Raw genomic sequence first — 27,576 nt, forward strand, 5'->3', positions numbered from 1 at the left:
TTTTTTTTTTTCCTCTCAGACCATCATTTCAGAAGGCAACCTGCTTTATTCCTCTGTTTTTCCCCCTCCATAACTCATCCAAATAGAACAGGCTGTAAACCTATCCTGGTTTTGTGGTTTTGGAGAATGAATGAAATATGAATCAGGAGCTAAATTAAAATGGATTCCAGCAGGAAAAAATAGCATCCATGTATCTATGACCCAATGGGATTGCATCTTCCAGCAGACATGTATGTTTGTGTACACAGAGGGTGCTGCTCCATTGCTCACCTACTGAGCATCTCTCATGCTGATGTCAGCATGAATGCCAAAGTCCTGAGCAAAAAGCTGAAGCTCTCTGAGAAGGCAGCGACTGACTCTTATTTTTCTCTCTGCTCTTTCCTCGTAGGAAATTTTGGTTCAAAGAATGTCATGTGGAAACATTTTCTTTGCTGCCTGTGCCAGGGGAGCTATTTCGGACTTGACATTCTCCACCCACACTCAGCCTGATAGTTCCTAACATCTGTGAATTGTGAATCCTGTCAACTTGTAGTGCTGATCCCTGCTCAAGCCCAAGCAACTAAGTGGTGTTGGCCAGGGAAGAGAGGCTGGACACAAACAGTGTGTTTATTAACTGAAGCTAAGGCTTTCCTTGCTGCTAGACACTGCTTCTGCCTGGAGTAAAACATCAACTCTGCACCATGCAGAAGTGTAAGAAGAGCCAAATCAGGCTGTGCTGGTGGGGAGATGCAAGCTTTGAACAATTGCCCTGTACTGAAGGCAAAGAACAAGGCACTTCATTTCAGCAGGAGTGTGGGGCCATGCTCTCCTGGCTTCAGGACGGCTTCAATCCTCATGAGTACAGACAATCAGCCTGGCTGGAGAGGCATCAGGTTGGGCTCAGCCTCTTGCTCCAGTCCATAGGAGTACACTGCTGAGAGCTTCTGCCTGCCCCAAGAGACAGACCAGCAGCCTCCTGGATCTCCTCAACCATGCCCTTGTGGAACAGGCATGGCTTCATGGAAGTTGTTATGAGTGTGTCCATTCTGGAAGAGTTTGTATTTCCTGCTAGATTGCAGCCCAGAAGTGAGAAGAGAGAAGTCCCATGAAAAAGAAATGCTGTGTGAAAACGGAACTGCTCACATGCTGTTCCATTGGAACTAGAGAAGCCTTTGCCAGCGTGACATGGGTGCCAAAACCAAAATGCTGGAAGCAAAGGAAGGCTGGACAACTCCCACCCCACGATCCAGATCTGCGCCTCTGCTCTCAGCCCTTCTCCTTACCTGGCACTGCCCAGTTAACACCATGAGGTCAGTCAAGATGTCCCAAGTACTGCTCCTGGGATTGGAGCTGCTGGGCTGCCTCCTCTGCCAAAGATGAATTTCAGCTCTGTTCTTACACCTCAGCATAGCAGCAATGGTGCAAAAAGTCTTTCTTTGCAACACCTTTTAAAGAAATTCTGCCAGGACTGTCCAACATCCATGTGCCCTTCCATGTGCTCCTCGGTTCCTCAGTCACATTAAGCCCAAGTTTGTTATAGTCCAAACCACTGAGCTTGTGATTCCTGCTTTGAGAGCCAAACACGTCTAACAGCACCCCAGTCAAGATGAGGCAGCCAGTCTCCAGCTTGTAATTCACACCAAAAGAATATCTGCTCCTGAAGAAAACTAATTAATTTCAAAAAGCAGTACCACATAATTGTAATGAACTCAGAGCAGGGCTCTCTTCTCACTCGCACGGCATCGATGGGAGGGGATGTCTAGCAAGGACATTTCCATAAAAACTTCAAAAAGGGCCACCAACTGCCCAAAGTCCTTACAGTCCTCATGTCCAGGGTTGGGGAAATGCAAATGGCTCACAGTTTGGCACACACTGGCAGCACATGCAGAACGTGGCTGCCTTTTCCCAGAAAGCTGGACATTTTCAGCTTCCACCCGAGATCTAGATATTCTTTGAAATGGTTGAAAAGGTCCACTGCTTGCTTTTCCCATCAAAAAATAGAGCCACAGGAAGCCATGGGTGACAGCCAGGCAACAACTACCTGCGACAGTCTAACCCCATCTTCCCTCCTGCCCCTCACCTGCAGCCAATGCTGAGCCAAAGGTTCCCGATGTAGGTATCTGCATTTGCAGCTAGACTGTGTTAACCTCCCGTCAGCTGCAGGGCGCTCCTTGCATAGCACAGCCTACAGTAGAAACACAAGCCCTAGGGTGCATATGTGCTTATTGCCAGTGCTCCGTGTATAGCTGGGAGGCTCTCCCATTATTTGGCCAACCCCATTCACGCTGCCTTGAAGAAAATCTGTGAAATGGAGCTCTTGTGGTAGCAGCCCTCAAAGGTGGGCAACTCAAAACAAAAAGGGACTTATGACATCCCCACCAATTCTTTGCCCATTCTGGGATGCCCGCAGGCTGCTCTGAGAGCAGTGCTACCCGAGCAGCAGCAGATGCATGCCCGGCAGGAGAATGATGGAAGCCAGGCTGTCGGGGATCTGTCTGGCCAGTGGATTTCCAGCCCAGCCCACAGCGCTTGCGGTGAGCTGGCAGCATGGGGATATGCAGAGGAAGCATGTGTGTAGGTGGGCAAGAATGCGGGGCATCGCTCTGTCGCTGCTGCTTCCACGTCTGGGAAAGCCCACAGCTGTTTCCTGCCTATTTTTCTATTTTCTCATTACCCCTCCATGCACCCTCTCCATACGGTTCTTATATGTGGATGTTTTAGCAGAAGGGACTGCTACAGATTTACTTGCCACCACCACCCAGATTTAGTGCCAAGATGCATGCTAGCCTTTGTCCTAAACAAGGGTGAAAAACAGAGCACCCTGACACCCCTGTGGCTCCAGAACCATGGATATGGGGCCATCTGAGCAGCTCAGAAAGATGGGGAAAGGCAGGTTCAGCTTTGCTCTCAGCCACCTTCCCAACTACTGGCTGCAGGACTTGCCTGGAATCAGCCCCACCCTCTACACCATGGGGATGAAACATTTCTTTCGTAGTTTGGGATTTCCAGGGGAGTGGCTGTGGGCTGTATTTTTTTTTTTTTTTAAATGAATTTATTTCAAAAGTGAGAACTCCGTGGGATATTTGGAGATTCTTTTTGTTCAAAAAATTTGGAGGGGGAAATAATTTCCCCCTCCAGGCAATAAGAAATCTTTATTTTGGCTATCTGAGGGAAAAAGATCACACTATGTCAACATCCTTCCTGAATGCATTTTCCACTTTCAACTAAATTTTTACTAATATCTAAAGGTTTCAAAGATGTTAAAGCTTTAGGAATTCAGCAACTGAACTAAGCTCAGAGGAAAGACACCTTCCCAACAACTCCTCTGAAAGGGGAAGGGTAGCAGGTGTGTGACCTCACAGGCTGCAGAGCACCTACCCAAACACCATGGTGGTGGGAGAAGCCTCCAGGTAACAGCAATCTCTGGCCCCATTGCTCCACAAACGTCAGACTTCTGGCCTTGTACTCATGCAAACCTTTGCCCCTGCTCTGCTTGCACTGAGAGAAGGAGATTTTATAGAATAGTAAACTGAAGGGGGGGGGAAGAAAAAGCCATTTTTCTTAATACTTTCCCCTAGCACCTTTTGTCTGCAGTGCAAGCAAACACTGGTACTCTGCAATATGCTCATGTTGACTGCTAAGTGTTGCCTAGAGCTAGAAAGAAATGAAGGAGGATACCCTTCAAACCCTCCTGAAAGCAACAAAAAACACTTTCAGAGCTGTTTGTCTTTGGTGACACGTCTGTCGCATCTGCATGGTCAGAGCACCATCCACTTGCAGGAAACAGTATAGGCTGGTGTTGCTCTCAGAAGGAATAGCAAACAGTATAATTAAGCACAAACTGCTTTTGGACCATTTGTCCCCAGGACTCTGTCTCAGGAGTTGACAAGAAGGCAGGCTTGGAGCTGACTATGGATTTTGGGTAATGCCTTTAGCTGGAAGGGAAATGAATGTTGGAGGAGATTCTCTTGACTTCCTAAACACCAGGGCCCTTCTCTCTACTGACAGAGAGCATAAGGAAGCAGCTCAGAGAATAGTACCAGGACATCAGCAAACTGCAACTGTTGTTCCCTGGCCTGTCATAGAACAGTCAAACCCAGTCCTTATGGTATGGGGAAAATGTGAGCCTGAAATAAACAGAAACATGGACAAAAAACCAGGCTCCTACACTGCAGTCAGCTCTCCGACAGTACTCCAGTCCCTGCTTTGTCCTCAAGAGCTGGCAGGACACTGCACGACTCCAATGGGAATCTCCCATTGCTCTTAAGGCAAAGAGGGAGCAATAGACCTGCTGGGCAGAGGGAATTTCCCTCCCGGAGGTCCCTGCAGCTGTGCCACCATCTCAGGGCGTTCCTGAGACACAGCGGGGCCCCAGGCTCGGCTAAAGCTGGGTTGGAGGCTGAGAGGGGCTGGGACAGGTGGCAACACCCCACCATGGGGTCTGGTCTGGGTTGCATATCAAAGCAGAGGCAGGAGCTGTGTAGGTGGAAGGCTTGGCCTCCCTGTACAGCTGCCACATGACATGTCTGGCATTCTGACCAGAACCGTGCTGCAAATACACACGGCAGCAGCGAGCCCTGTGGGGTCAAGCTCAGGTTGGGACCAATAACCCTGGGAGCTGCATCCTGCAGGGTGTGTGGCAGGGCAGGGCTAGCAGCTCCCTGCTGCTTCTCTTCACTCCCCTAGCACAGGCTCACCCTCAGCCTCTCACCCCAAGGTCCATCCTGGAGTTTTCTTCAGCTTTGCTCCCAGCTGCAGGCTTTCCCATCAGATGCCACAAAGGTCAGTGCACAGGTATTAGGGCTGTTCCTATCTGCTTCTGAAGGTCCATGGCAGATAGCAGCACCACACCATAAGTGAGTCCAACGAGAAGTTTGTTCTACATAAAGCAAAAAGCTTCCAGCAAGTTGCCAAGATGGAGAGACTCCATCTGAGCAAAGGTCACTCACAAGGATAGCATTTGCCTCAGTGGAAGAAAGAGGAATGCTGCAGACTGAAGATTGCTGCATCACTCCTTGTTCACTCCCTCCAACTTTTCCTTGTGAGTCAGAGCTAAATCTCAGCAATGTCTCGCTATTGCTGCTGTTGTCCCCTGGTGTTTCCCCATCTCTGCATAATCTGCACGCAGGCAGAAACCTCTCTGTCTTTTTGCCAAATCCTCCATGCAATAGCATAGAGCTCAACAGATTTTTCTCAATTCCAAACAGGATACAGCATAAACTCACTGCTAGCCTGGCAGGACTCCGCTTCCCAACACTAAGGCTATGTGCCTCTACTGCAATCCGAGGTGTGAGCGCAGCTCCTGCAGGCATACCCAAACGGATGGGATTAAAGCCAATCTGAGAACCAGTAGCAATTAAAGCAAAAACTCCCCAAAGCGTTAACCACCAGCAATGGAAGCTCACAAGCCTGCACATCCTCTGTGCAGCAGCCTGCACTCCTCATGGGCCCAGCTCACCTGGATCACCACCTTTGCTCCTCCAGGAGCGTCAGGCAGGCTGGATCACTTTTACTCACCCAGCACCACAGAGGCGATCTGACATTTTAGAAACCCGGTCCCTCCTCCCCAAGCACCCACCTACCTACTGGGGTGCGCAGAGCTCGGATTCCCGCAGTGCCTGGAAGGGCTCCGCACGCGGCCGGCCGTGACCTCTGACCCCTGACCTCTGACCTCTCCGGCGGTGCCACGCGCTCGGGGCAGCGCGCGCTGGTCGCCCTGAGGCCGGGCCGACGGCGGTGCGTTATAGCGCCACCTACCGGTGCCGCCCCGCCCGGCCGTGCTCCGCGACCGCTTCTCTGCGTCGTGTCACCGCTGAGCGCTGCCGCCTTTGTCGCATAGGGCAGCAGGCCGGAAACGCTCGCTTTGGGAGCGGAGATAAGGCTGTGGGTTCTTTTTTTTTTTTTCTTTTTTTTTTTTTTTCCCCCGTTTATTTATTTATTTTTGGTCCTGCGAGCACAAGTCTCAGCAAAACGGAGCTTGGTCTCACTCCCATCCTATTACTTGCTCCTCACAAAGCCAAAATCCAGTCCCTCTCAGTACCTCTTCAGCCCCCTGCCTTCCCACAGCCTTTTCCAGGGGCTCCCAGACACTCTGAGTCACGTCTCTGTGTACAGAAGCACAGGTTCACCTTGTCACCATTTGCCTCCTAACCCCACATCTGGGATACACAGAGCTGGGGAGCATTTATGACTGCTTCAGTCGCCCTCCTCAAGGGTAGGAACTGTGAACGATGGTGCAAGTCAACTCAAACAGCATCCATTCAGAAAACCTCAATGGCACAGGCATTGCCATTCAGCTCCCAGGCTCTGCATTAGCTCTTTGCCTGCTCTCAGCTTCTAGCTCTGTCTCCTAGAAAATGAACAGCTTAGCCACTTGCTTCCACTCCTAATGGCACGAGGTGTCTAATGAACCATGCTTGAAAGTGGTATTAAATATGCATTAAATTATTATTACTGATAATACCTTTTAAAGCAGCTTTATAAATAAAATGTATTCTTAAGAACGTTTAATTAATGCCTTGCCAAATAACTTATCCTAAAGCATTAACAATCAATTATTAGGCAGACAGACTTTAAAAGTCTCTGCTATTATAGATTGCAAAATGCAGATTCTGTGCTGTTTAAACAATTCACATGCCTTTTTCACATACAATTTCAAGTTACTAAGGTAAATAAGACCACACAATATAACTTAATACATAGCAATCAAAAGTTTCCACACAGTCCTTTAATACAGAGCCACGTCTCTATGTAAGAAGTGATGCAACAAACTTTCCCCGAAGTCTCAATTCCTGCAATTGAAGCTTAAGCCCAGCAAAGAAAGAATTAAAATTCTTTGGTTGCCGCTGAATCACTGGCTGCACTGGACTATTTCACTGTGCGTTACGCTTTAATTATAACTAAGCTCTTGCCATCTGTTCTACTCCCTAATTATAGATGCAAGAAATATTTCACAACTCCTACCGTTAAAGAGCACTAAGAGAGCTCAGTCTATAGTGCACAAGGTTGGCTTCATTAGGATCCTTGTGTAAAGTGCTCAGGAAGAGGAAAGCATGCGCTGCACATGTGGCCCCTGTTGTTATTAATCCCAGAGGGCTTTTGCTAAGTCTGCTTTCATGGAAGGACTGCAGGCTTCACTCACCAGGGCACAGAGAGCCCCGTCCCTGCTACCTGCTGGTGGCCTCCAGCCCAGGTGTTGTTGGGACCACGGGAGCTCTAGAGGAACAGGAACAATTCCGGTCACCTGCTCAAGGCTTATGCCCTGGATCTTGCTTAGTCACAGAGAACACCTTCTCCAACCAGACACCCTGTGCAGCACTGCTTGCCTAGCACCAGCGTCAGCCCTGGGGCTGGCTACCCTGGTCCTTGGGCAGCAAACTGAGCAGCATGGTCGTCAGCCCAGGAAGAGAAAGCTGCTGCAGACTGCAGCCCCACAAACGCCCTCCCAGCGACTCTGTCTGATGTCCCAGCATACAGCCAGCTGACTATGCCACCTCCTCCCTGCCCCATCCGTACAGCACTGCAAGCACGCTTAGAGCTACGGGTGTGCAGGCGCCTACACACCACCCAGGCAACTGCCCAGTGTTTTAGAATTACTCACACCGCCACTGACCTAGGCAACTCCTTGACTAACAATAAATGGTCAGATGCCCAGCAAGTTCCAGAGCAATTATTCATGACAAAAAGATTTTATTCCACAGCAGCAGCCTGCCACTGCATTCATACCCAGATGTGGAGAGGAAGGTATCTGCTTCTCAGCTATACCAGAGGGAGCTGGGCTGTTTTTGAGTCTGGGGAGAACATGAAAAAAGTGGACAGGAGAAAAAAATGTTGGATTCATGACAGCTAAAATTTGAATGTATACCAAAGAAATGGAGCTTTGTAGAGAAAAGAGAACTAAGAAACAGCAGAATAACCCCAAAGAGCGCACGGTTTTCACGGTGGGATTTCACATAGCTGCATGCACTTTAAACTATCTTCTCCTTGGTGTCCCCAGTAAGTTTTCAGATGAAATCCAGTGGTTTCTCACCACAACCATATGCAAGGCCTTCGTTATGTTTCTGTCTGCTTAGGTATATGCCCAGACTTTCACTCTGAATGTAATGTTAAAATGAATTAAAAAATAAATAAACGCTCAGCCAACGCCATTCTGCTGTGCTTTGACGAAGACCCAAAACCACCACGTTTCTTGTGGTTTCCTTCTAAAATCATTATGACAGGGTTGAGTGGAATCACGAGGCAGGCTTGCTGAGTGGTTTGGTTCTGAGAACATAATAGAAGTCCAGAGTCAAAGCATTTATCTCTGGCATCAGGGCAAGGGATCACAGTGTGGATACACATAACCACGTGCTCACACGTCCTGGACTCCAGCTGATTATAAATCACATAAGGTGACAACATGCACACTGAGAATAGCTCTGCAGGAAACATCAGGGATGGAAAGAAGCAGTTCTCCACGATTTCCTTGAAGTTTGTTGGAGAACTAAAGCCAGAAAGTCCTGCTCCGTAATTCTAGCTCAACTTTAACCCACAAGCAAATCAGCAGCAAAATAATAGGAGTTGCTTTGACCTCAAGGAGAAGTAGATCAAAGCTTAGCATTTTCCAAAGATCTCCCAAAGCTTTCCACAGCCATGTGCTGAGCTCCCTTTGACCTCAGAGAAGCCATAGTCTTACTTATCTGTGCAAATCTCCTGCAGACTGGTGGCTTTCCTTTTCTCACAGGTGACTGCTGGTTTAGGCTTTGATGTAACCATCAGAGAGGTGACCAGAGCTGGCTCTTATAAGGACGGTCTGTGAATGAGAATGCAAAACCCAACTATAAGAATTGAAGCTCCACAGGTACAAAACCAGGACACACGGCATATAAACTTGGGATGAAACTCTGTCCTTATTCAAGTCGCAGCAGAATTCTCACTGATTTAAGGCTTTTGCTGCTGGGATAACTTCTTCATTTTAATAAATGGACTAAAGCTGTATCATTCCCCTGTTGGTACTTTCCCATTTCTCATGCCCTGGGGTGTACTCAGCAAGCAAGCAGCCTGGGGAAAAGGTATTCAGAAACCCCTCTTAGAGCAGGAGCTGACATTGTGAGCAGCATTTTTTGTGCTCAGAGAGTGGCACAGACGCTGAGCAAATGCCTGCCGGGGAGCCAGATGAGGGGATCTGCTTAAGGAGATGAAATCATTCACTGTGGCGTTTTTCAAGAGCTAAGTTAAAAGGAAAACAATCTCTTAATTTGAATGACTTTTTTTCCCCTTACATGGAAGGATTAAAGACTGCTGACTTGCCACCGATGAACCGTTTTATTCAATATTGTTTCTGTACCTGATCTGCCTTTTTCCACCCAGTCTGCATCCACCTGGAACCAGCCAGATCAATAAGTGCAGAGAGAGGAAGAAAGGAAAGCAAAGCATTACAGTGAGAGATTGCAACCCAGATGCAATGGGAGCCGTGTGCTTTGAGTCGCACATCAGATGTGTGTTTTTACTCACAGCTGTAGTACAAATTCTGAATCAAAAGCCAGGATTTTCCCCACCCACCACCACTCCATATTCCCTGAATGTCGCCAAGCAATAAATTCAACACATCGTGCTGGGAGATTAAGTTATGCTCCCTGCATAGCAAGGACAGCTGCACTGCACTAAGGATACACTAACAATGTAGATTTTTATTGATTTTGGCTGATCTCAACACTGTTGACCTCAAGACGTGTGATGCTAGCTGGAGATGAAGATTAATGGTGAGGAATCTGGATGGGATCGATTACTGGCTTCTACAGACACGCATTTGGCATATCTGTGGGATAAGTATGCTGAGCTGCCTTGCCCTGCTCTTTGAGCAGGCACAGTGAGCTCTGCTCTGACCAGGACCAAAGCCCATGTAAGTTACATGAGCCTGGCTGAAAGTCCTGGCCAATATACTCTTATACTCAATAATGCCAGCGCTGGAATAGCCACAGCCACACAGCTCAGACCAGCACTGGCTGTTGTCCAGCTGGAGCTCGCATCTGCTTACACACACTACATTGCCAGCCTCTCCCTCAGGTGAGGTGTGACCCTGCCAGGCTCTGTGCTGAGGACGTGCATCATCCTTCATAATACATCCAGCATCACCTCAGGTGAGACCATCAGTAAACTGTATGTGAACTACTTGCACATTTCAAGATGGTTAGGAAATGTGCAAACCGGGCTGGAGACAGTATTCAGTAGGTTCAGGCTGCCCTCGGATGCTGCAGCTGACCTAAAGCAATGATTTGCAGGTGAGTGGATAGCAGTAAAACAAGTCATCCCGCCTGCAGGGACAGAAAGCATCATAAATAAGCGAATTACAGTAACTTTCCAGAAAAGAAGAGAGAGGAATAAGTGGAGACCTGCTCGGAGATGAGTAACTGGATGGAGTCATCTGCCCTAACCGCAGTGCACCTGCTCTCTCAGGCTCTCTTGCTCCAACCCTCAGCACCCTCACCTTGCCTTTCCTGTGCCACCACATCAAGGCAAGCATGAGGCACCTCGTTGTGCCCGAGGCAGCTCTAGAGTTCCCAGCAGTGCAGGAAAGGGGCAGAGCTGGGACACAGAGCTGGGAAGGGTAAGAGAAAGGGCAAAGAGCCCTGAGGCTGCTGCTCCTGTTGCCACATGGAAAGGTGAGGAAGCAATAGCTCCACCAAGATCTATGGATCATATAATCCACCAACAGCTATGGGTCAAGCTCGCCCCACTAGGAACACAACTAGTGCAGCCATCAGCATGGTTTTCCAGGGCTCCAGTCACAAAGATACAGGGAATGCATTTTGCCAGATCTACTTTGTAGCTGGATAACAGGGAGCCCTAGAGGTGAGAATGTCAGGATGGCTTTTGGTAGGAGTTTCTGGGGAAAATCAAAGGGGTTTGTTACCAACTGAAAGGTGTAAAGAGATGTGTAAGAGTAGGGGAAAAAATAATAACTGTCAGTGAGTAGAAAAGCAGCCCTAGAGCAATTAAAAATAGGAAAGCCTGATTATAATAGACTGCATCCAACAGACAGACCCCAGCAAGGAGTCCCAGAGCTAAAGCTGTAGGATCTATCTGAAGATATTTTTCAGCACAGGTCTCTTCCAAAACTGAAAATTAGGTGTGGAAGCTGAAGTTGGCAGAAATGGATTAGCAGCTCACCTGTTTGTGCAGCTGATTTGAAGCATCTGCTACTCTGCGGTAGCCTGCTGAAGGGCCTCTTCTGCAGTCATCTTAGAAGGATGCTGAAATAGGAGGGGATCTCCAAAGGTATGGATGGGAGCAAAAATCAGCGTACAGATATGGCAGCCATTAGGCCAGCTTCTATCAGTTGTCAATATAAGCTGTTCCTTTTCTTCTTTTCAATAAGGGTGGGTCACATAAGGAGTTACCATTACAATTCTCCTGGCTGGATGGGACAAGCTGAGGTAGGGCAAGCACTGCTGTGTTTGATACACAGTGTGTACTGAAACTTAAATGTTTTAACCTGGTCATACAGCCATGACCTTCATTGTCAATGAAGGAGCTTTTGCAGCAGAGAGCTCAGGCATATGGTCAATGACTCCTGCAAGTGCCACAAGGTTTCCTTGCTGGCTCATACTGTGGGTGTATGTGGCTGCTTCAAATGTCCAGTGAAGGAGCAAACAGAGCCCACAAAAGCATGCAAAGCAAGGGTGGAAAAAAATCATGGAGAAAGCTCTCTGCTTCACACTAACTCAGGTGCCAGGAACCAAGAAGCTCTTTGTTCTTGATGAATCCATTTTATTTATGAAGCTTGATACCTTCTAAGAAAGCTGGGCTCAAACGTTTGCTTTCTAATGGAAATGACCTGCTGGGTATTGAACCTTGCGGGTTAATTGCTGGTGCCAAGGAAGAACAATTCACACACTATTCTAGAAACATTAAAACTCAAAATATTAATCTATGGCTTGCAAATGAACGCCACTTCAATTACTGAGATGTTAACATACGTTTGCAAATGTCCGATTCCCCAGGGCTTCTATGGGTGTGGGGAACAAGACAGCCAGGCTGTTCTGATCTGGTGCATCACAGCACCACTACAAATAAAACAGGAACAGACCAAATCTTCTCCTGCCAGAGACAGGCAGCTGAGCACAGTGGTGCATCATTCAGCTCTGGCAGAACAGAAGATGAGGATAAGCCACGTGAAATTTAGCTTGTCTACCTTGGGAAATCGACTGAAAGTGGCATTGTGAAACACCATCACCTGCCCTCCACAGTGCCTCTTGCTTGGCTATTCCGTCCCTGACCTGAAGCACCTTGTGCTCAGGGCACTTTGGAGACAGCTCATCATCTCTGTGTATCCCATCCTTGGTTTTGCAACCTCAAGAGTGGTTCTGCTCAGTGTGCACTGGAAGACAAAGCCCTGGGTCCTAGACAAATTCTGCCTTTCTGAAGCAAGATAATTATACCCAACATCAGCAGCAACAAAACAATTAATTCCTAATTCCAAAGTGCTCATACAAATAAGATGGAGATAAGAAAAAGAACAAATCCTTTGCAAATGCAGCAGAGCCCAGAGTGCCTGTGTGTGCCTCACTTAATTATCTATTCAAAAGGAACAAAGCATCTCCCTACCGTGACTTCAAAAATTAATTAGGCTCAGATCTCATTAAATAATGATCCAGTTCAGCTCTAATTAAATTAAGGTGCCTCTAACAATCGGTTGCTGTCAGCTGCAGTCTAGTTTGTGACTGAGTGGCTCCTTTCCCTGTGTCTCTCCCATGTGTAGGCAGTGGCAGCCCTGGCTCTGCAGGGTTCAATCCTGAATTTAACATAATTCCCACCTATGCAGAGGTTTGGATGTGCTCAGGATGGAGGGATCTCATTGTATCCTGCAGAGCTGGTGCCCCTGCAAGTCTCATCAGCCTACAGGTGAAACGTGACAATTCACATGCCATGTTTTCTGCTCTTCCTTCCAGCTCTGACTACAGGGACCAAGGCTGGTCTATCGCAGGGTCTGAAGAGCTGTCACAGTAGACCAAGCTTACCAGGTCCCTGCCTGGAGCACATCTCCAGGCTTCAACATCATCCAGCTTTGGATGATTAGCATTAACAAAGCTGTTTACGTTGCCTTGGTCTATCTTTCATTAGTCTGCCTACTTTAAAACTGGAATAAACTTGAATCCACAGCTTAGCTGCTTCTTCAAAAAATCCACTTCAATAAAATCATTAAGAATCAATGGATGATCAAAGATGAAGTTTGACTAGACGACCAGAGATGCAAACACTTCTCCAAAATCACTGGAAAGTAAAAGGGTGGGAAACATCCACACTGAAGAGCGTTCCCCCGTAACACTTCACAAAACTTCCTTCACAGAAGGAAGAGATACGGAGGCAGGGAGATTAGAACTGTTTATAGATCATCATCAGCAAACCACAGATAAGCATTTCAGTGAGTCTGCATAATAATCTGCGTTAACGTGCTGCCAATAAAACAGGGCTGAATGGTAACCTTGTAAAACAAAGTCCAACTGTCCAGCAAAAAGCTTCTTCACTATTCAGTCTAATCTGCAAATAAGCATGTGCCCATCTCCCTGGCACTCTGGCACCTTTATTTCTCCAAGCAATAACAATATTTGTTCAGTTAATGCCTGCTCCAGAAGAGGGGCAGATAGACTTGCTGCCTCCCCAGCCACTCACTTCCCCACCAGACCTCTGTGCTCAGATCTGTGGAAACTTGTAGTGTTCCAGCAAGTTAAAATTACCCTGAACTCCCTGAAATCTGAGAGCTCCCAAAGTGCCCCCATATTAAGGAGATTACACAAAAATGTGAAATGCTCGAGTCATTTGAAATTGCCATGTGATCAGCACAGGGTAAAGGGACATTACTGGACTGCTTCGAATGATTCTGTAAAGCCTTGTAGCTTGGGATTCAACCAGCTCCAGATGTCCACACATCCCTTAAGAGGTATCAGACAGATGGAAATGGGCAAAGTGCTGTGGCAGGGAGTGTCTCCTTGGCTCAGGTGAGGTGTGTACAGCAAACTGCATCCTGACGGTGCAGCACTTCTCACTTGAAAAAGACCTTCTGGGAATCAGTGAATGAAAACCATCCTGTATAAGATTATCTATTATATCTACACAAAAGATGGTGTTTGATTGACAAGGGCAGAATCTTGGGAGCAGAGCAGGAAAGGAAACAAAGCACTAAAATCAACTGCAAGGATGCAGCCATTTTCTCAAGCATAACAAAAAGAAGAAAGTGTTTCTACTCGCACCCCTGTAGCACATGAACAGAATCCTCCAGAAAGCTGGAAAGGTGCCTTTCTTCAGGAACTGCTTCACTGTGTTACAGCATCCAAAGGCTGAGTTCCCATCTCCCTTCGCAAAGATTTCAGCAAAAGGTAGCAGCTTTCATAGAACTGCAGAATGACTTATGTTGGAGGGGACCTTAAGGCCCACCCAGCCCCACTCCCTGCCGTGGGCTGGCTGCCCCCCACCCACCAGTTCAGGCTACCTAGGGCCCATCCAACCTGTCCCTGAGCACCTCCAGGGATGGGGCACCCACAGCTCTCTGGGCAGCAGTGCCAGGGCCTCACCACCTCTGATTAACGAATTTCTGCCTAACATCCAACCAAAATCTCCCCTCTGGCTTTGCAAGAGAGCTAGCCAATTTCCCACTACTGCTGGCCGAGGTTCAGAAAGAATCCTGATTTCCTACAAGTTCTGTGCTACTTGGTGGTGAGGCAAAAAGAAAGTACTACAAGTGCCTTGTGCTCTTTAAAGGGAAGATTGTAAACGTGCTTCAGCTTTTAATAGATAGAATTGGTACATGAAGTTGGGTAGACTATTTTATTAGGTGGCAGGGAGTCCATTCCTTCACCAGGGAATCTCTGCTGTGGATTTCTAGTGCAGCCCCAATAAGGCACAATGGGGAAAGAAAAAGATTTGAGGAAAAATAAGCCACCTCCAACAAAAAACCCCACACTCGATACCACAGCCATAGGAAATCTGGCTTCACTGTCTTGGCCAATCACAGAAGCACTTGCCTGCAGTTAGAGCTGGAGAAATTGTGGTTTATCTCAGCAGGGGAGGAAGAGAGCCTGGGAATGCATTCATTTGACAAGTCTTTCTTTCCCACTGGCATGAGTGGGAAATGGTGCTGGTGCTTTTCTGCAGAAATAAGCAACACTGAGCTCACAGCCTGCAAAGGAAGAGCTGCCCAGAGCAGGTAGGTTAGCAGAGCCTCCCCAGCACACAGGTGTTGGCTTCAGCTGCAGTGCAGCACTGCTTGCAAACACTTCTGAAGCACTGCAATGAAACTAACCAGCAGTGCTTTTGCAGGGAGGGACCTCTGAATGGGAGCTGAACTACAAAGAACAGATACACACTTGTACCCCAGCCCCAGAAATACTCCCATACTGCCACTGAAAAGTCATCAGTGAGCTGCAGGGTTAGTTGCTCTAGAGATGTAAAGTTGGATGAGGTACAGCATGGGTGTGTTAGTTTGGATGCCAAGTATCTTTTCAACTTAGTATGGTTGGTTGCATTAAGGGAAGAGGAGGCAGAGAAGGAGGAGGCTGAATTCCTCACCTGAAGTAGAAATACAGCTTCTCAAGCCACAAAATGAGGGAGTGTGCAATGAGCACAGCCCCAGTTGGGGGAGAGGGGGAGGACAGAACTGCTTCTCATTGAAGGTGTCTATTTAAATGGGGTGAGAGATGCACAGCGGACTGTGGGTTGGCCCATGAATCAGAAAAAGGCTGCCCTGTTGCCCTAGTAAACCAGCAGTGGAGAAGCTGTCCTGCCTCCTGTGCCCCAGGAGCAGCAATGGATGCAAAGCTATTTCAAAGCAGTACCCAGAGCTCAAATTTATGCAGTGATGACAAGCTGGAAGAGAAGGATTCCACTTCTTACATTGCACATATGAGCACTGCAAGGGCTTTTGACTTCATCTAATCAAAAGCCATTTTCACCACAACACTCAAAGCCTTTGTGTGAAATCAAGAGAGTTTCTATTCCAAATTTTCTCTGGGTAAATTACTACTTCTTACATGCCAAGTTGAGTAAAAAGAGAGTAACAAGTTTTAACATTTTTCTCTGCTATTAGTCAGAGAGGAGAGCAAAACCACTGAGGCTTAAGTTTTCCACAAATATTCAGTCTAATTAAAAAGAAAAAATGCATAGGAAATTTTACCAGGGTTGCTGGTAACAGGAACAGAGGATAGAAAAGCAAAGAAAACTCGAGGCAAATCAGGGCCCTCTGCTCCCCTGCAATAAGTTACGTCTCTGCAGTGGATGAGTGCATTTTGCAGAAGTTCACCCTGAGGTACTGGTGCCCAAAATTCAGAGACTTCCCACACCACAGGAACAAAAGCAAGGATCTCTCACACTGCTTGTGAACATTTCTGCAAGGCTATGCCTCACCCAATTCTTAACAGGAAACTTCCCATTAACAAAAAAGAGAAGGATGATGAATGAATGCTTAAACATTCTCCAAACACATTCATTTCTAATTGTTTTATGATACAAACCAGGCTAAGTCACACAAATGTTTCAGGAAACTTATGCTATGCATTCAAAATGGACTGAAATTGTTCTGTGTCATAGACCATCACCACGCTGTAGCAGATCACAGCAGCTTCCCTGCAGGTGATCATGAAATGATGCTCTTATCATAGAGCACATGCACTGCGAAAACCCAAGAACAGATCTGCATCCTATAGCTCCACATGTCACATAGCTTTTCCTGGGTATTGATAGAAATGGGAGGGAATAGTAAATCAGCCTTCTGTTCCACAGAGATGAATGCAAAGTCACATCTGATATGCTGTGACTAGCCCCCAAGAGCAACCCCACACAAAGAAGCTTGCAGGAATTTCCCACTGACCACCTGCTCTTGTAACTTCAGGGGGAAAACCCAGCGTCTCTGGGATGAAGGGTGCTCAGTTAAAAACAGCCCTTAACAATTACAGCTGCAGGTTATTTTTAATTGAATTCAGATGATGAATGTGAAATAGATGATTTCAAGTGAGATAAGCAGGGAGATTCTTGCTCTTGTCAAGAAGGCTCTGAGCACGCCCTCTCCCCAGCTGGCCCAGAGAGTAACCTTTTAATCACTGAAAGAGAAATGATCTGTCCAAACTATCAAGGTTTTAGTCAAAATGAGCCAAGGGTGAGTCAGCAAGAGGTGATGGTTCCCATCTCTGGATGGACCGAGAAGGTCCAAGAAGCCTTTTCTTCAAGAATTGACTGCAGGGCTGCTGCACAGCCCTCCTTCCCACACAACGCTGAGCTGTCCTCAGCTCTGGAGGAGACTGAGGAGGGATGCTCTCACATTTACAGCCGTGCTGCCTGCAGTCTCCCAACACAACCTCAGAAGGGTTGCTGAAACTGTGCAATAGATCCTTACCAGAAAAACAGGGTCAGGTTTCCGTTGTCCCATTCTTTGCCTTGTCCATCTATGTTAAGTTTTTTTACATGCAAAAGATGCAGTGAATCACCAAGGCAGCCAGAGTTTTTGATAACCATGGAATCATAAAGGTTTGAAAAACACCAAAAGTTCATCTAGTCCAATCAATAATGTATGGGTATCAATACCTGAACTTTGACTTTGGCCCTCCAATGCTGCTTTTCACTTATTACTGCATTCCAGTGGGTAATTGGACAACAAAACAGATGCTATGTGGGCACAATGGATGCCTCCCTGGCACTGACAGAGAATATGAATAGGCTTGACAAGTTTAGGATATTTTCCACATAAGCTGACAAAAACATTCATTAGATGAGAGCCATTTTATGCCAAGCTAAATGCCAGCAGAGCATGAATGTGTGCACAGACTATTAAGGTGGACATCTTCCCATATCCTGACATCTTCTATGTAGATTCTGACCTCATTTTATCTATATACAAAGTAAAACTGCAAGAACAAGTACATAAATAAAAATCTATTCCATTGTTACAAGGAGATACAAGTAAATTAACTCCAGCAGAGCATAATCAACACTCATTTCTAACATAATGAAGAACACTCATGCAGTTCCTCCAACCCTAGGGCAGACTTCTGTGGGACATTATTTCCTTTAGGAAAAAAATGAACTGTAAATCTCATTTGTGTAAAAGAAGGGGATTAGCAAAACTGGGAAACAAAATAAAACAAAAAAACAACACATGCATGCTTAAAGTGTTTTTACAGGATGACTGCAGAACAAATAAAAAACCAAACTAGAGATAGATAAATACAGACAGCCTGTGCTACATTCTCATGACCACCTTAAGAGCATTTTAAGGTAAAGGAAAATGGAGAGGATGGATTTCTACTAAGCCACTTCCTGGTATTTCAAAGATGTGTAAATGAGTGTAGAAGCACTCCTGAGCAGGCACAGGTCTTGCACAGACTGTACACATTCAGACTCAATATCTGTTTGCTTGGAGCAAGACATAGCTCAGCACAAGATGGATCCAAACTATTTCCTAAAGGCACTCCACAGCTACCACATAACAAAAGAATTTCAGTTATGACCTAGATAGGCAGGATCTGGGCTGGCAAGTCCCCTGCAAGCACCTTGACAAATCTACACAAAGCCTGCCCTGCTGCTCTCACTGCATTAGATGCAAGTTAGAGGGACAAGTTTAATAATATCATACCAGGAAAAGGAAAGGAAATCCAGCAGCTACCCACCACAAATTAAATGGTGGGTAAATTTCAGGAAATTGCTTCCCAAAGAACTAGATGAAGAGACCCTGAAATAATGCATCCCATAGAGCATCCCCCACCAGCTTGTTTGCTGGGCAGCTGGAGGCCCTGCCCAAAGGGAGCTTCTCAGTGCTCTGCCCTGGCTTTGCTCTGGGCTCCAGGCAGCTTGCACTGTTAGCTTCCCAGAAGTAGCAGGCAGCACACTTTTACCTGGAATGTAAGCTGATGTGTTAACTGGCTATTGAAATTAGTAATCCTCAGTTGAGTCAACAGCGAGGCAGTTGCTTATATCACCTTACATGGAAAAAATATTGACACTTTTATACTGTAAACAGATTTGGAAGTAGGCAAATATAGACAGAGATAGTGTATTCAGATAACCTGCCAACCCCTGTCATTTGCAAGCAAAAATATAAACAGAAGGCCCTATGTTTAACAAAGATGTACAACAGGGTATCAGCTGCATGAAGAACCCTAGAAACATCTTCTGAGATGAGTTTAAGGCCAGAGGAGTGTTGCTGTGTTACCTGATTTCCAGCCCAGAAGAGCTGCTGACGTTTCTAGCTTGAGCAGTTGGAAAGTGATATCCTTGCTCCCCTTAGTAGAGGCAACAGAAGTCTACAGACTCAGCTGCAGTTTCTGGATAACCCAATCAGCTGGAACAGCCTAGATTTTGAAATACCTTAAACCAAAATCCCTACTGCCCATATTGATGTCACCCTGTTGTTGACTGGAAAAATGGACACAGATATCCCCAGTCTAAAGGCCACCTCATATTTCAGGGATGTAGTACATATCCTTGCTCTTCACCCCTTAGTTTCTTTTTAATACAAAAGAGATAAATATCAGAAGACACGATGCCAGAAAATATATTGGATTATTCTGCCTCAAACTTTTTCTTTCTTCTAAGCCTTCTTTCATTTCTGTTGTATCTTTTCTTCCATATATAACATAGACGTCCTTCAGCTACTTCTCCAGTGGGATTCTCCTTGAGCACAGCCCTTTATATGTTTAACAGATGCTCCCCATGTCATGGAACACATCTCAGGAGGTCAGCTCCTTCCAAAAAGGTCAAACATCCTTTTACAAAGTCGGGCTAATTATTTTTCTTCCCTAGAGCAGCTGGCAGAAGGGCTGGGTGAGTGCCTGGTTACCTTTTCAGCACTGAGTTGTGGCTAATACAACTAGAAACGTTAGAGATAACTTACTCTGCAAAGATCAGTTGTCCACAGAGCTATAATTACCAAGATTGCCTTACGGTTGAAAATCAACCACTCCGCCTCTCTCCATGCGGGCCCCCACTCTAATTTTTCTAAGTCAACTCAGAGGAAGACCATTCAATTGCTTTCCTCATGAAAACCACAAAGACTCTCCAGAAATGACAAGTGGCTGCTTAGGCTAACCACATGCATCTTCACAGCCCCTACTTCCTAATGCACTCTTAGCAAAGCCAAAGGGATGCGTTGGTTTGTGGCCCTGTGGGGAGTAATGCTCCAGTGGAGGCCTGAAGCCCACACCAGTCCAAGATTAGCATGCATGAAGTAAATACTGGCTGATGTTAAAACAATTAACCTCAAGGGAGAGCAGAGGTGCAGACATGCAAGAGAAAGATTTTAAGATATCAGCCATACTTTTCACATCATCTATGAAAGTTCAGTTCTGAGGACAGGCGTGTGCCAGATTTGGGTTTGTGAGGTGGAATAAGATACCATTCAGGCTGAGCCTATCAAGAAGTGGGCAAAGGTTCAATATGAGCTGCAATTTCTTTTACCTGAACCAGTTTGCCCAGCTCTGGAGATGCTACTCAAGATATTAGGTTTGCTGAGGTTCCCACCTGACATCTTTCAAGGAGGGCAGAAGGGCTCAGGGAACTTCAGCTCCACCTTGGCTTATAAACTTGCCAAACATGTTTCTTGGCAAGGTAGCAGAGTCATTTCCCCAAAGGCATGGCGGTTTTCTTCGTCTTTTACCAGGTTCTAGCTCTGTGGTGCTAACAGTTGTCACTGGGAGACAATCCTAAACCAAGAAGGCAAAGCAAAAAAAAAAAGTAAATAAATAAAAAGCAACAAAAATGTTAAGACCACAACTGTGCACAAAAAGGACACTTTGCTGAGCAGACAAAAGCCAAGATGGATGAAAAAAAAATGACTCACTTCTTTTCATAAGTTTTTCTCTTGTTCCAAAGCAGAAACAAATGGTAGAATAAGTCATTTCCATTGTGTTTAACTGCTCTCTGTGGTTTTTACCAGTAGCCACAATTGTCTGTGTTGACTTAAGTATTATTTATAAGGTACAAGGAACGAGTTGTGGAAAAGCCAGTCAGGGATTTGACAAAATGTAAGAGAAAACCTTGGAAGCTTTCTTGCTCTTCACCATGCCTGGCAGTTATCACTACCAGCCTTTCCTGTCCCTGAGAAGTTTTGTTTTTTCTTCCTTTTCCATATGCAGGCTAGGAGAACCTCTACAGAAAAATAGCACACTCTTTCAGCAACATCAACAACAGCAAAGAAAATGCAAGAGCCTTATTCAGATTGATTCCCTAGAAGGAGACCTGCAGCTATCCAAGCTTGATTGAGACTAAATTTTCCCCAACATTGAGACACAGAGATGCCTGAGAAGGCCATGCACATGGCAGCCTTGGATTACCAGTATTGATGAGGGCAGCACAGATACTTCTGTGCTGACTGTGCACAAATCTGCTTGGCTCCAGAAACCATGCGGCCACATTTCCAAGCACTATGGTGCACACCCAGTCACTTTGTTTCTGGACAGGAGTAACATGCTGAAATGGCACTTTTCTTGCCTATAGTTATCTTGCCTGGCTCACATTTCCAGTTGACAGATCCCTATTTTATGCCCTACAACGGCAACGCCACCTGGTTCCTCCCATGGCAAAACCACCTGGTTCCACTCTTCTCTTTCTCTTGCCTTTCTTAGCTCAAACGTAACTGAAGATAAATTTCCAAGCCAACCAAAAATTTTCATTTTAAATCTACTTTCAGAACTGTTTAGAAATACTGAATACCTGAGGAAGGAAATGTTTTATTTCAATCAAATATATTACAGAAGTTTCATCATTTCTAGGTCAATGTATTGTGTTTGTAAAAAAAAAAAAAAAAAAAAGCACTCTTAGTTTAATGAGTGTCTTGACAGTTTCTCCCTCTTAGGATGAATCTAAACATATCTTAGAGTTACCCAAGTGATATAAATGTTCTTTCCTCTCCAATTCTACTTTGCTAGCCGTGTGAATGTATTGGCTGCATATCAGGACCTGGAGCTGACTATTTACAGGAAATCTGGGCATGGAAACACTTTTCTTAAAAGATGTTTTAGAGTAGAAATGGCAGTGAGGCAACCTGGGTTGATAATGGAGGAATTTGGCCAATGCCTTATAAAGACAAATGGTCTGAACTTGACCATTATAACATCACAGACTTTAAGAAATTGTGGCAACATTTTCTGGCTTGATTATCACAAGATGTCTCACCTGCTTCCCTTGCCTCACTTCTGGACATATCAATTTTTGTCTAAAGCACACCATGATTCACATGCCTCCCACCTCAACCTACCCTCTCCTTCTTGGAAAGTCATCGACATTCACTCTGAAGTTATATTTCTTTCAAGTTAACTTATAGGAACTATCACCTGTTATCTGAGTTGTTTGGGCATAAACTGGTCTATTAGAGAGGCAATCTTACTGCAGAATGCATCAGGACAGTGATAAAAAGCTTTCCTGCAGCAGGGCCATACAGTCCTTGTGCCTTCTGCTCCCTTAAGTTTGTCTTACACAAACCACAGCAACTCCACCAGCACATAAGCCGAATCAAAACAGAACACAACCTGTGGCAAAAAATTTGAACTACACAGCCTTATCTGCTGATTCTGGACATCTTAAATCAAGGCTAAGGGCAATGCAAACTTGAATTAACTCAGCGCAATCCTTACCCCATAAAAGAAAAATAGCTAATTTAATCTGATGTCAGTTAAATCAAAGTAGAGAAAAAGAGGTCCAGTTCCAAAACCAAGGAAATCTGACAAGATTTGCATCTTGTTGTGCTCATGCTGACCCTCTCCTAAGTTTTCTTGGCAAGACTTCTTGCAGGTCAATTTGAAGAAGGTCCTTCACTAACCTCTCTAAAGCAAGATATCCTGCCCCAAGCTATCAGCCTCTTATTTGTACTAGTTCCTCATGAGAGTGCAGCGAACTGCCACCATACTCCCTGGCTCCCTGAAGACAACCCTTGATAATGTAAATCTCAGATTCTTTGAATGTGCATATGAAAACTTCACAGGCACAGCCATTCTTAAGCCATGATTAATAATCAAAATAATAAAATGTAAAAAAGAAAAGTTAATTACACCCATGCTGGTAACTAAAGCGAATAGATCTCTTGCACACAAAACAAATCCCTGTACATTGACTTCCTCTGAGTCACGCCCCAATACACCCAAGCCTCGCCTCACAAAGGTATTTCTCATGTCATCGTAGCCTAAAGCAAACACCTACACTCTCTTAGAGCGTGCAGAAGAGAAAACCCAACCTTGCACCATGAAGATCAAAGGTGCAAATGCCACCATCTTCCCCAGGATGTCCTGCAATTAGCTGGCGATAACACGGAGATGATGCCTTGGCCTGAGGTCATTTTTCTCAAGGGAAAGGGCGTGTGATGGCTTCTGCTGCAGTAATAGGCTCCAGACCGTGTGCCAGCTGCAAGGGAGGAGCCAGAACCCCTGGCCTCATTCAGCCTGACCCCTCTAAAGGCAACAGATAGAATGAAATGGGACTCTTGCACAACCAGCCTAATTTCACAGTGGGACTTGTAGAGATGCTTGGACAATGAGAGAAATGGCAATGATACAAGAACAAACAAACAAACAAACAAAAAAAGGAGGAAGGCTGGAACACTGGAAATGCTTTCAAGAGAACAGTCTTTTGCTCATCTCTGGTCCGTTTTGTTGAGTTTGTGTCTGTGAGCACATCCCCATCTTATAACTCCAGCTGTGGTGCCACAAAACACTCCGGGCAAAGACTTTTTTTCAACACCCACGGGCAGGGTGTTTCACAAATGAACCCTTTTTGTGCAGTGGCCATCCACAAAGCAACCTTGCACAAGCCCTAGCCTCTAAAGAACAGTGTTTTCCACCAGACCTACAGAATGTAATAAGAATTCAGTCTCTTGGGTTAAGAAGGGCAGGTCATGTTACGGTCATGTACTGCCCTTGGCTTGTTCCAAACCAGCCTCATGTGAAAGCCTCAGTAAATCTCAGTCTCCACAAAGTGACCTCAGGTGCCTCTGGGCTGCAGCTGCTTCTCCTCACTGCAGTGTCATGCAACCTCAGCTCCATGGATAGCCTCCTGTCTGCTGCGTTTGGCCTGTCAGTGCTGCAGCATGGCTGGACACCGGTTGCCAAAGCTGACAGTGGGAGCCATGGTCTGGCCCACTATCATTATGTAGTTATCACCCAACGTGCTGCACTTGCCCTATGCAAGCCCTCACTTTTGTTCTGTCTTCCAAATGCCTGCTGGCACAGGGCACAGGGCTGTGACTACATTCTCCTTGGGATGACTAGGCTTGTTGAGGATGGCTTTGGTGCGTCACTAGCAAATACCCTCCATCCCCTTTGAGTCACCGCAAAGCTCTCAGCCACAGCAGGAGTTGACCTCTCAGTCTAGAGATATATAATACTGTAACTCAGTGCTCTGGGTTGGATAGTGCTTGTCCTGGCTCTTCTCCATCACTATTTACTTTTAGAGTAAGATTTGTACTTGCAACATTCAAGCTTGAAGCAACAGTATTCATGCCTGCAGGGTGACCAGTGTAACTAAGACCAGAACCAGGGACATTAGATATAGAAAAGACACTGAGTGATCACTCCTCATGGTCAATATATCATCTGCAAGGCTTTCCAGCCTCAACAATTAGGAGGAAAAGTTAAAAATGTAATCAACAAAGTGAGTGAAGCAAAATTGTCTTGTCACACACAGCTGTGTATGGCAAGAAACCATCCTGTATTTCTGTGTCAGGATCCACTGAAGTGGATTTTCAATCATAGTGCTCCCGAGACAGATAAGGAGTTGTGAGGACCCTCACCTTCTCAGCTCACACAGACATGGACTGCATCTCTGGATTTACACTGCTGAAAATCCCAGAGGGAGCAATTAGACCCATGTCAGTAACTGTTTTTGTACCTGTCCATGCCAGCAGTGTCCCTACCTTTCCTAATGGTATGGAAAAGGAACATCATTAGCAGCATGCAGCACACTGATATGTTTCAAAATCTTGACTGGAATACCAACACCCAACCAAGCAAACAGAGCAAAGCATGCTGCAATGAATATCTGCCCCATCTACAAATAAGGCCTCTCCTGATTTCAGTATTAGTAACCTGCAGTGAAGAATTCTACCCACGGAGCTTCCAGGTCTGTGCCAGGCAGACATACATCAGGATTTCTTGGCAGCAACCAAGCACACAGAGACCCATGGAAAGGTGATAGTGATGGCACAGTTGGATAGTCCCGAAATACCAGTTTCCCCATAAATACGCAAATCAATTAAAGGTTACGAAATGTAGTAATTTTCTATGGGTGTAGCTACATGCTTCAGAATTTAATGAGCAAGTAAATGAAGTTGGGAGAGGGAAAGCAAAAACACACTTTGAAGCTTCTATTGTTCTGTTCCTCAAAACCTACAAAACTTCACAAGTCTTAGGTCACAACTGGTGACCCTTATAGGACCTTCAAGTTAATGTCATCTTGCAGTCACTTCTGCCCACCATCTCTCTAAATTAGATGACTCTTAGCAGGAGAATTGCCTGTCAGGCACAGAAAGCCTGGCAGTAGATGGTGTACAGTCCAGTTTTACAGTGATATTGAGACATAGAGAAAAGAAATAGGGAAGAAAAAATACCACAAAACAGAGACTTGCAGAAAATGTTTAGGACTGAAAGTGGAACTCTCTAACTAATATTGCTTCCATTTTCTTTCCTTCGATGAATGCTTTAACAACTTTCCTTTTCCAAAGTCAGATAAGGCACTTCAAGCATCTAGAAAGGTTTCACATCACCTGCAAGAGGATGTTCCCTATCCCTTATGCAAAGGACAGGCATCTCTGGGTGCTCCACTCTTTAAATGAGTGAGACCATTTCCCAGATGAACTTCAGGTTAACTCTTCACGTTGCTCCAGCTTTGCCACTTGGCTTTCTACTTGATCTTTCCAGTATCCTACCTTTAAAACATTTGTTTGATGCTTTAAGGCAAGCATTCACCTACATGTATAAATCTTTCAGTTCTTTTACCTCGTTCATTTTACACGGTGAAAATTTCTGCTAATCCAGAGTCATGACTGAGAACTTTGCCCTCATTTCATTCTCTGCTTGACTTCTTATTGTGGTCATCTTTTGCAGCAACCCATTTCTCAAGTAGAGGTGATAGAGTGAGTCATTTTGCTGGCTTCTCAAAGCTGGGGGAACAATGAAGACTAGTCCATGCACAGACAATAATAGGTTTTGAATCATTCTACAGCAATTTCTTGGCATTGCACTTGGGAGATGAGATACACCTCCAGATTTCTCCATTCCTCAAAATAGAAGATACTGCTACTGGGGCACATTTTGTAAATGAAAAAGTGGGATTAGAGTCTCTTTGCCATTACAGCTGTTCCAGCTGTTCATAGAATTTCATTATTTCATTTGTCAGTGTTCAATCTCACATTTGGTTACATTTTGCTGCTTTCAAACCCACTGCTGGGACCAGATTTGTCATGCTACATACTCTAGTCCTAAACGCTGCAGCCATGTTCAGATGTTCCTCCAAGTCCCAAACTGAGAAACTGATGCTTGTAGACCTGCCCAGAGCTCTGGCATTCCTTCCAGGAGAGGGCAGCAGCTTTCACTCGACATGATCCAGAACTGCTGAAACCACTGCGTTCTGGTCACCAGCAATTTTTACAGTCAAAATAAGAGATTGCCACCTTGCTGGGATGCAGAAAATTAGGCTGCTTTCACTGAACAGAAGCAAACAAACACACTGCTTCTGAATGAAATGTTCTGGTTAACCAGCTAGAGACTGCTTAAAAGAATCGAGAAGTTCAAACAGTAAATGAGAAGAAAATTCTTAGATAAAATGTTCTTCTAGTCTACTCTACCCCATCTCAACCTTAATCCCCTTGTTTAAATCCACTCCAAGTTCACTAATTTTCCAGAATTAAAAACAAACAAACAAAAGAATTCTGTGGAGATCGATGTCACAAAACATTTAGGAACCAAATAATCTTTTTTTTTTTTTTTTTTTTTTTTTTCTCTCTAGAAAATGGCAAATATTTTTCTTGGCCCCTCAAATATGGGCAAGATTTGACTGCCAGCCCTAGTATACCTGAACAAGGTGTTTAGTTAACATGTATGTATCAGTAGAATCAACGTGACAGTATTCACAACCCAGAATAATTTCCATTTCCTTTCAGTTAAAGAAGGGAGATTATGAATGTACCTGTTAACATAAGACCACTCAAAACCAACACTGTGCTTCCCCAAACCACATCTCAGCTTTACACATACACTGAACTCCTCCTGGGGTCAATTCACTGACATCCCACTCTCCATGCAACGCAGCATGGGGAATTCATATTACTTCTAATAAGAACCAGTCCACAACCCTTATTTAAAATTTGCATTACACAGAAACCTTTAAAAAGAAGGTGTCGTTAGGCCAGAGGAGCTGGCTCTGCAACATGCTTCTAAGGTAATAATATCTTGCACATTCTGTAACTTCTGAAATATAGGTATGACATAAACCCCACAGGGGCTCATATCACCAAGATACTGTTAACTTGAGCCCTGCAGCCCATCTCATTGGGTACAGGGGTAAAATGCTGCAACCAATCATCCTCCCAGAGCGAGTAAAGATGCTAGGATACTTTGCACTGGAGGTATGTCCTGCCTTCAGGGGTAACCC

At 45.4% G+C, this 27,576-nt stretch overlaps 1 protein-coding gene across 6 annotated transcripts in view; it reads right to left on the reverse strand.

Annotated features, from left to right (window-relative positions):
- The window catches only part of TP63 (tumor protein p63), a 162,850-nt gene that overhangs the window by 96,295 nt on the left and 38,979 nt on the right, over window positions 1-27,576 (reverse strand). For 4 of the 6 annotated variants that reach the window (XM_090147402.1, XM_090147401.1, XM_090147403.1 and 1 more), the window contains one exon: window positions 8,654-8,770. The exons of 1 other annotated variant lie outside the window; for it this stretch is intronic. In XM_090147402.1, coding sequence (XP_090003528.1) covers window positions 8,654-8,733 — 80 coding nt within the window. In that variant the 5' untranslated portion in view covers window positions 8,734-8,770. Of the gene's footprint in view, window positions 1-5,561; window positions 5,863-8,653; window positions 8,771-27,576 lie in introns of those variants that run through there. One more of the 6 variants, XM_090147405.1, reaches the window with a different exon arrangement.

The sequence above is a fragment of the Phasianus colchicus genome, chromosome 10 (genome assembly GCF_987193195.1).
Source record: "Phasianus colchicus chromosome 10, bPhaCol1.hap1.1, whole genome shotgun sequence".
Classification (NCBI taxonomy): Eukaryota; Metazoa; Chordata; class Aves; order Galliformes; family Phasianidae; genus Phasianus; species Phasianus colchicus.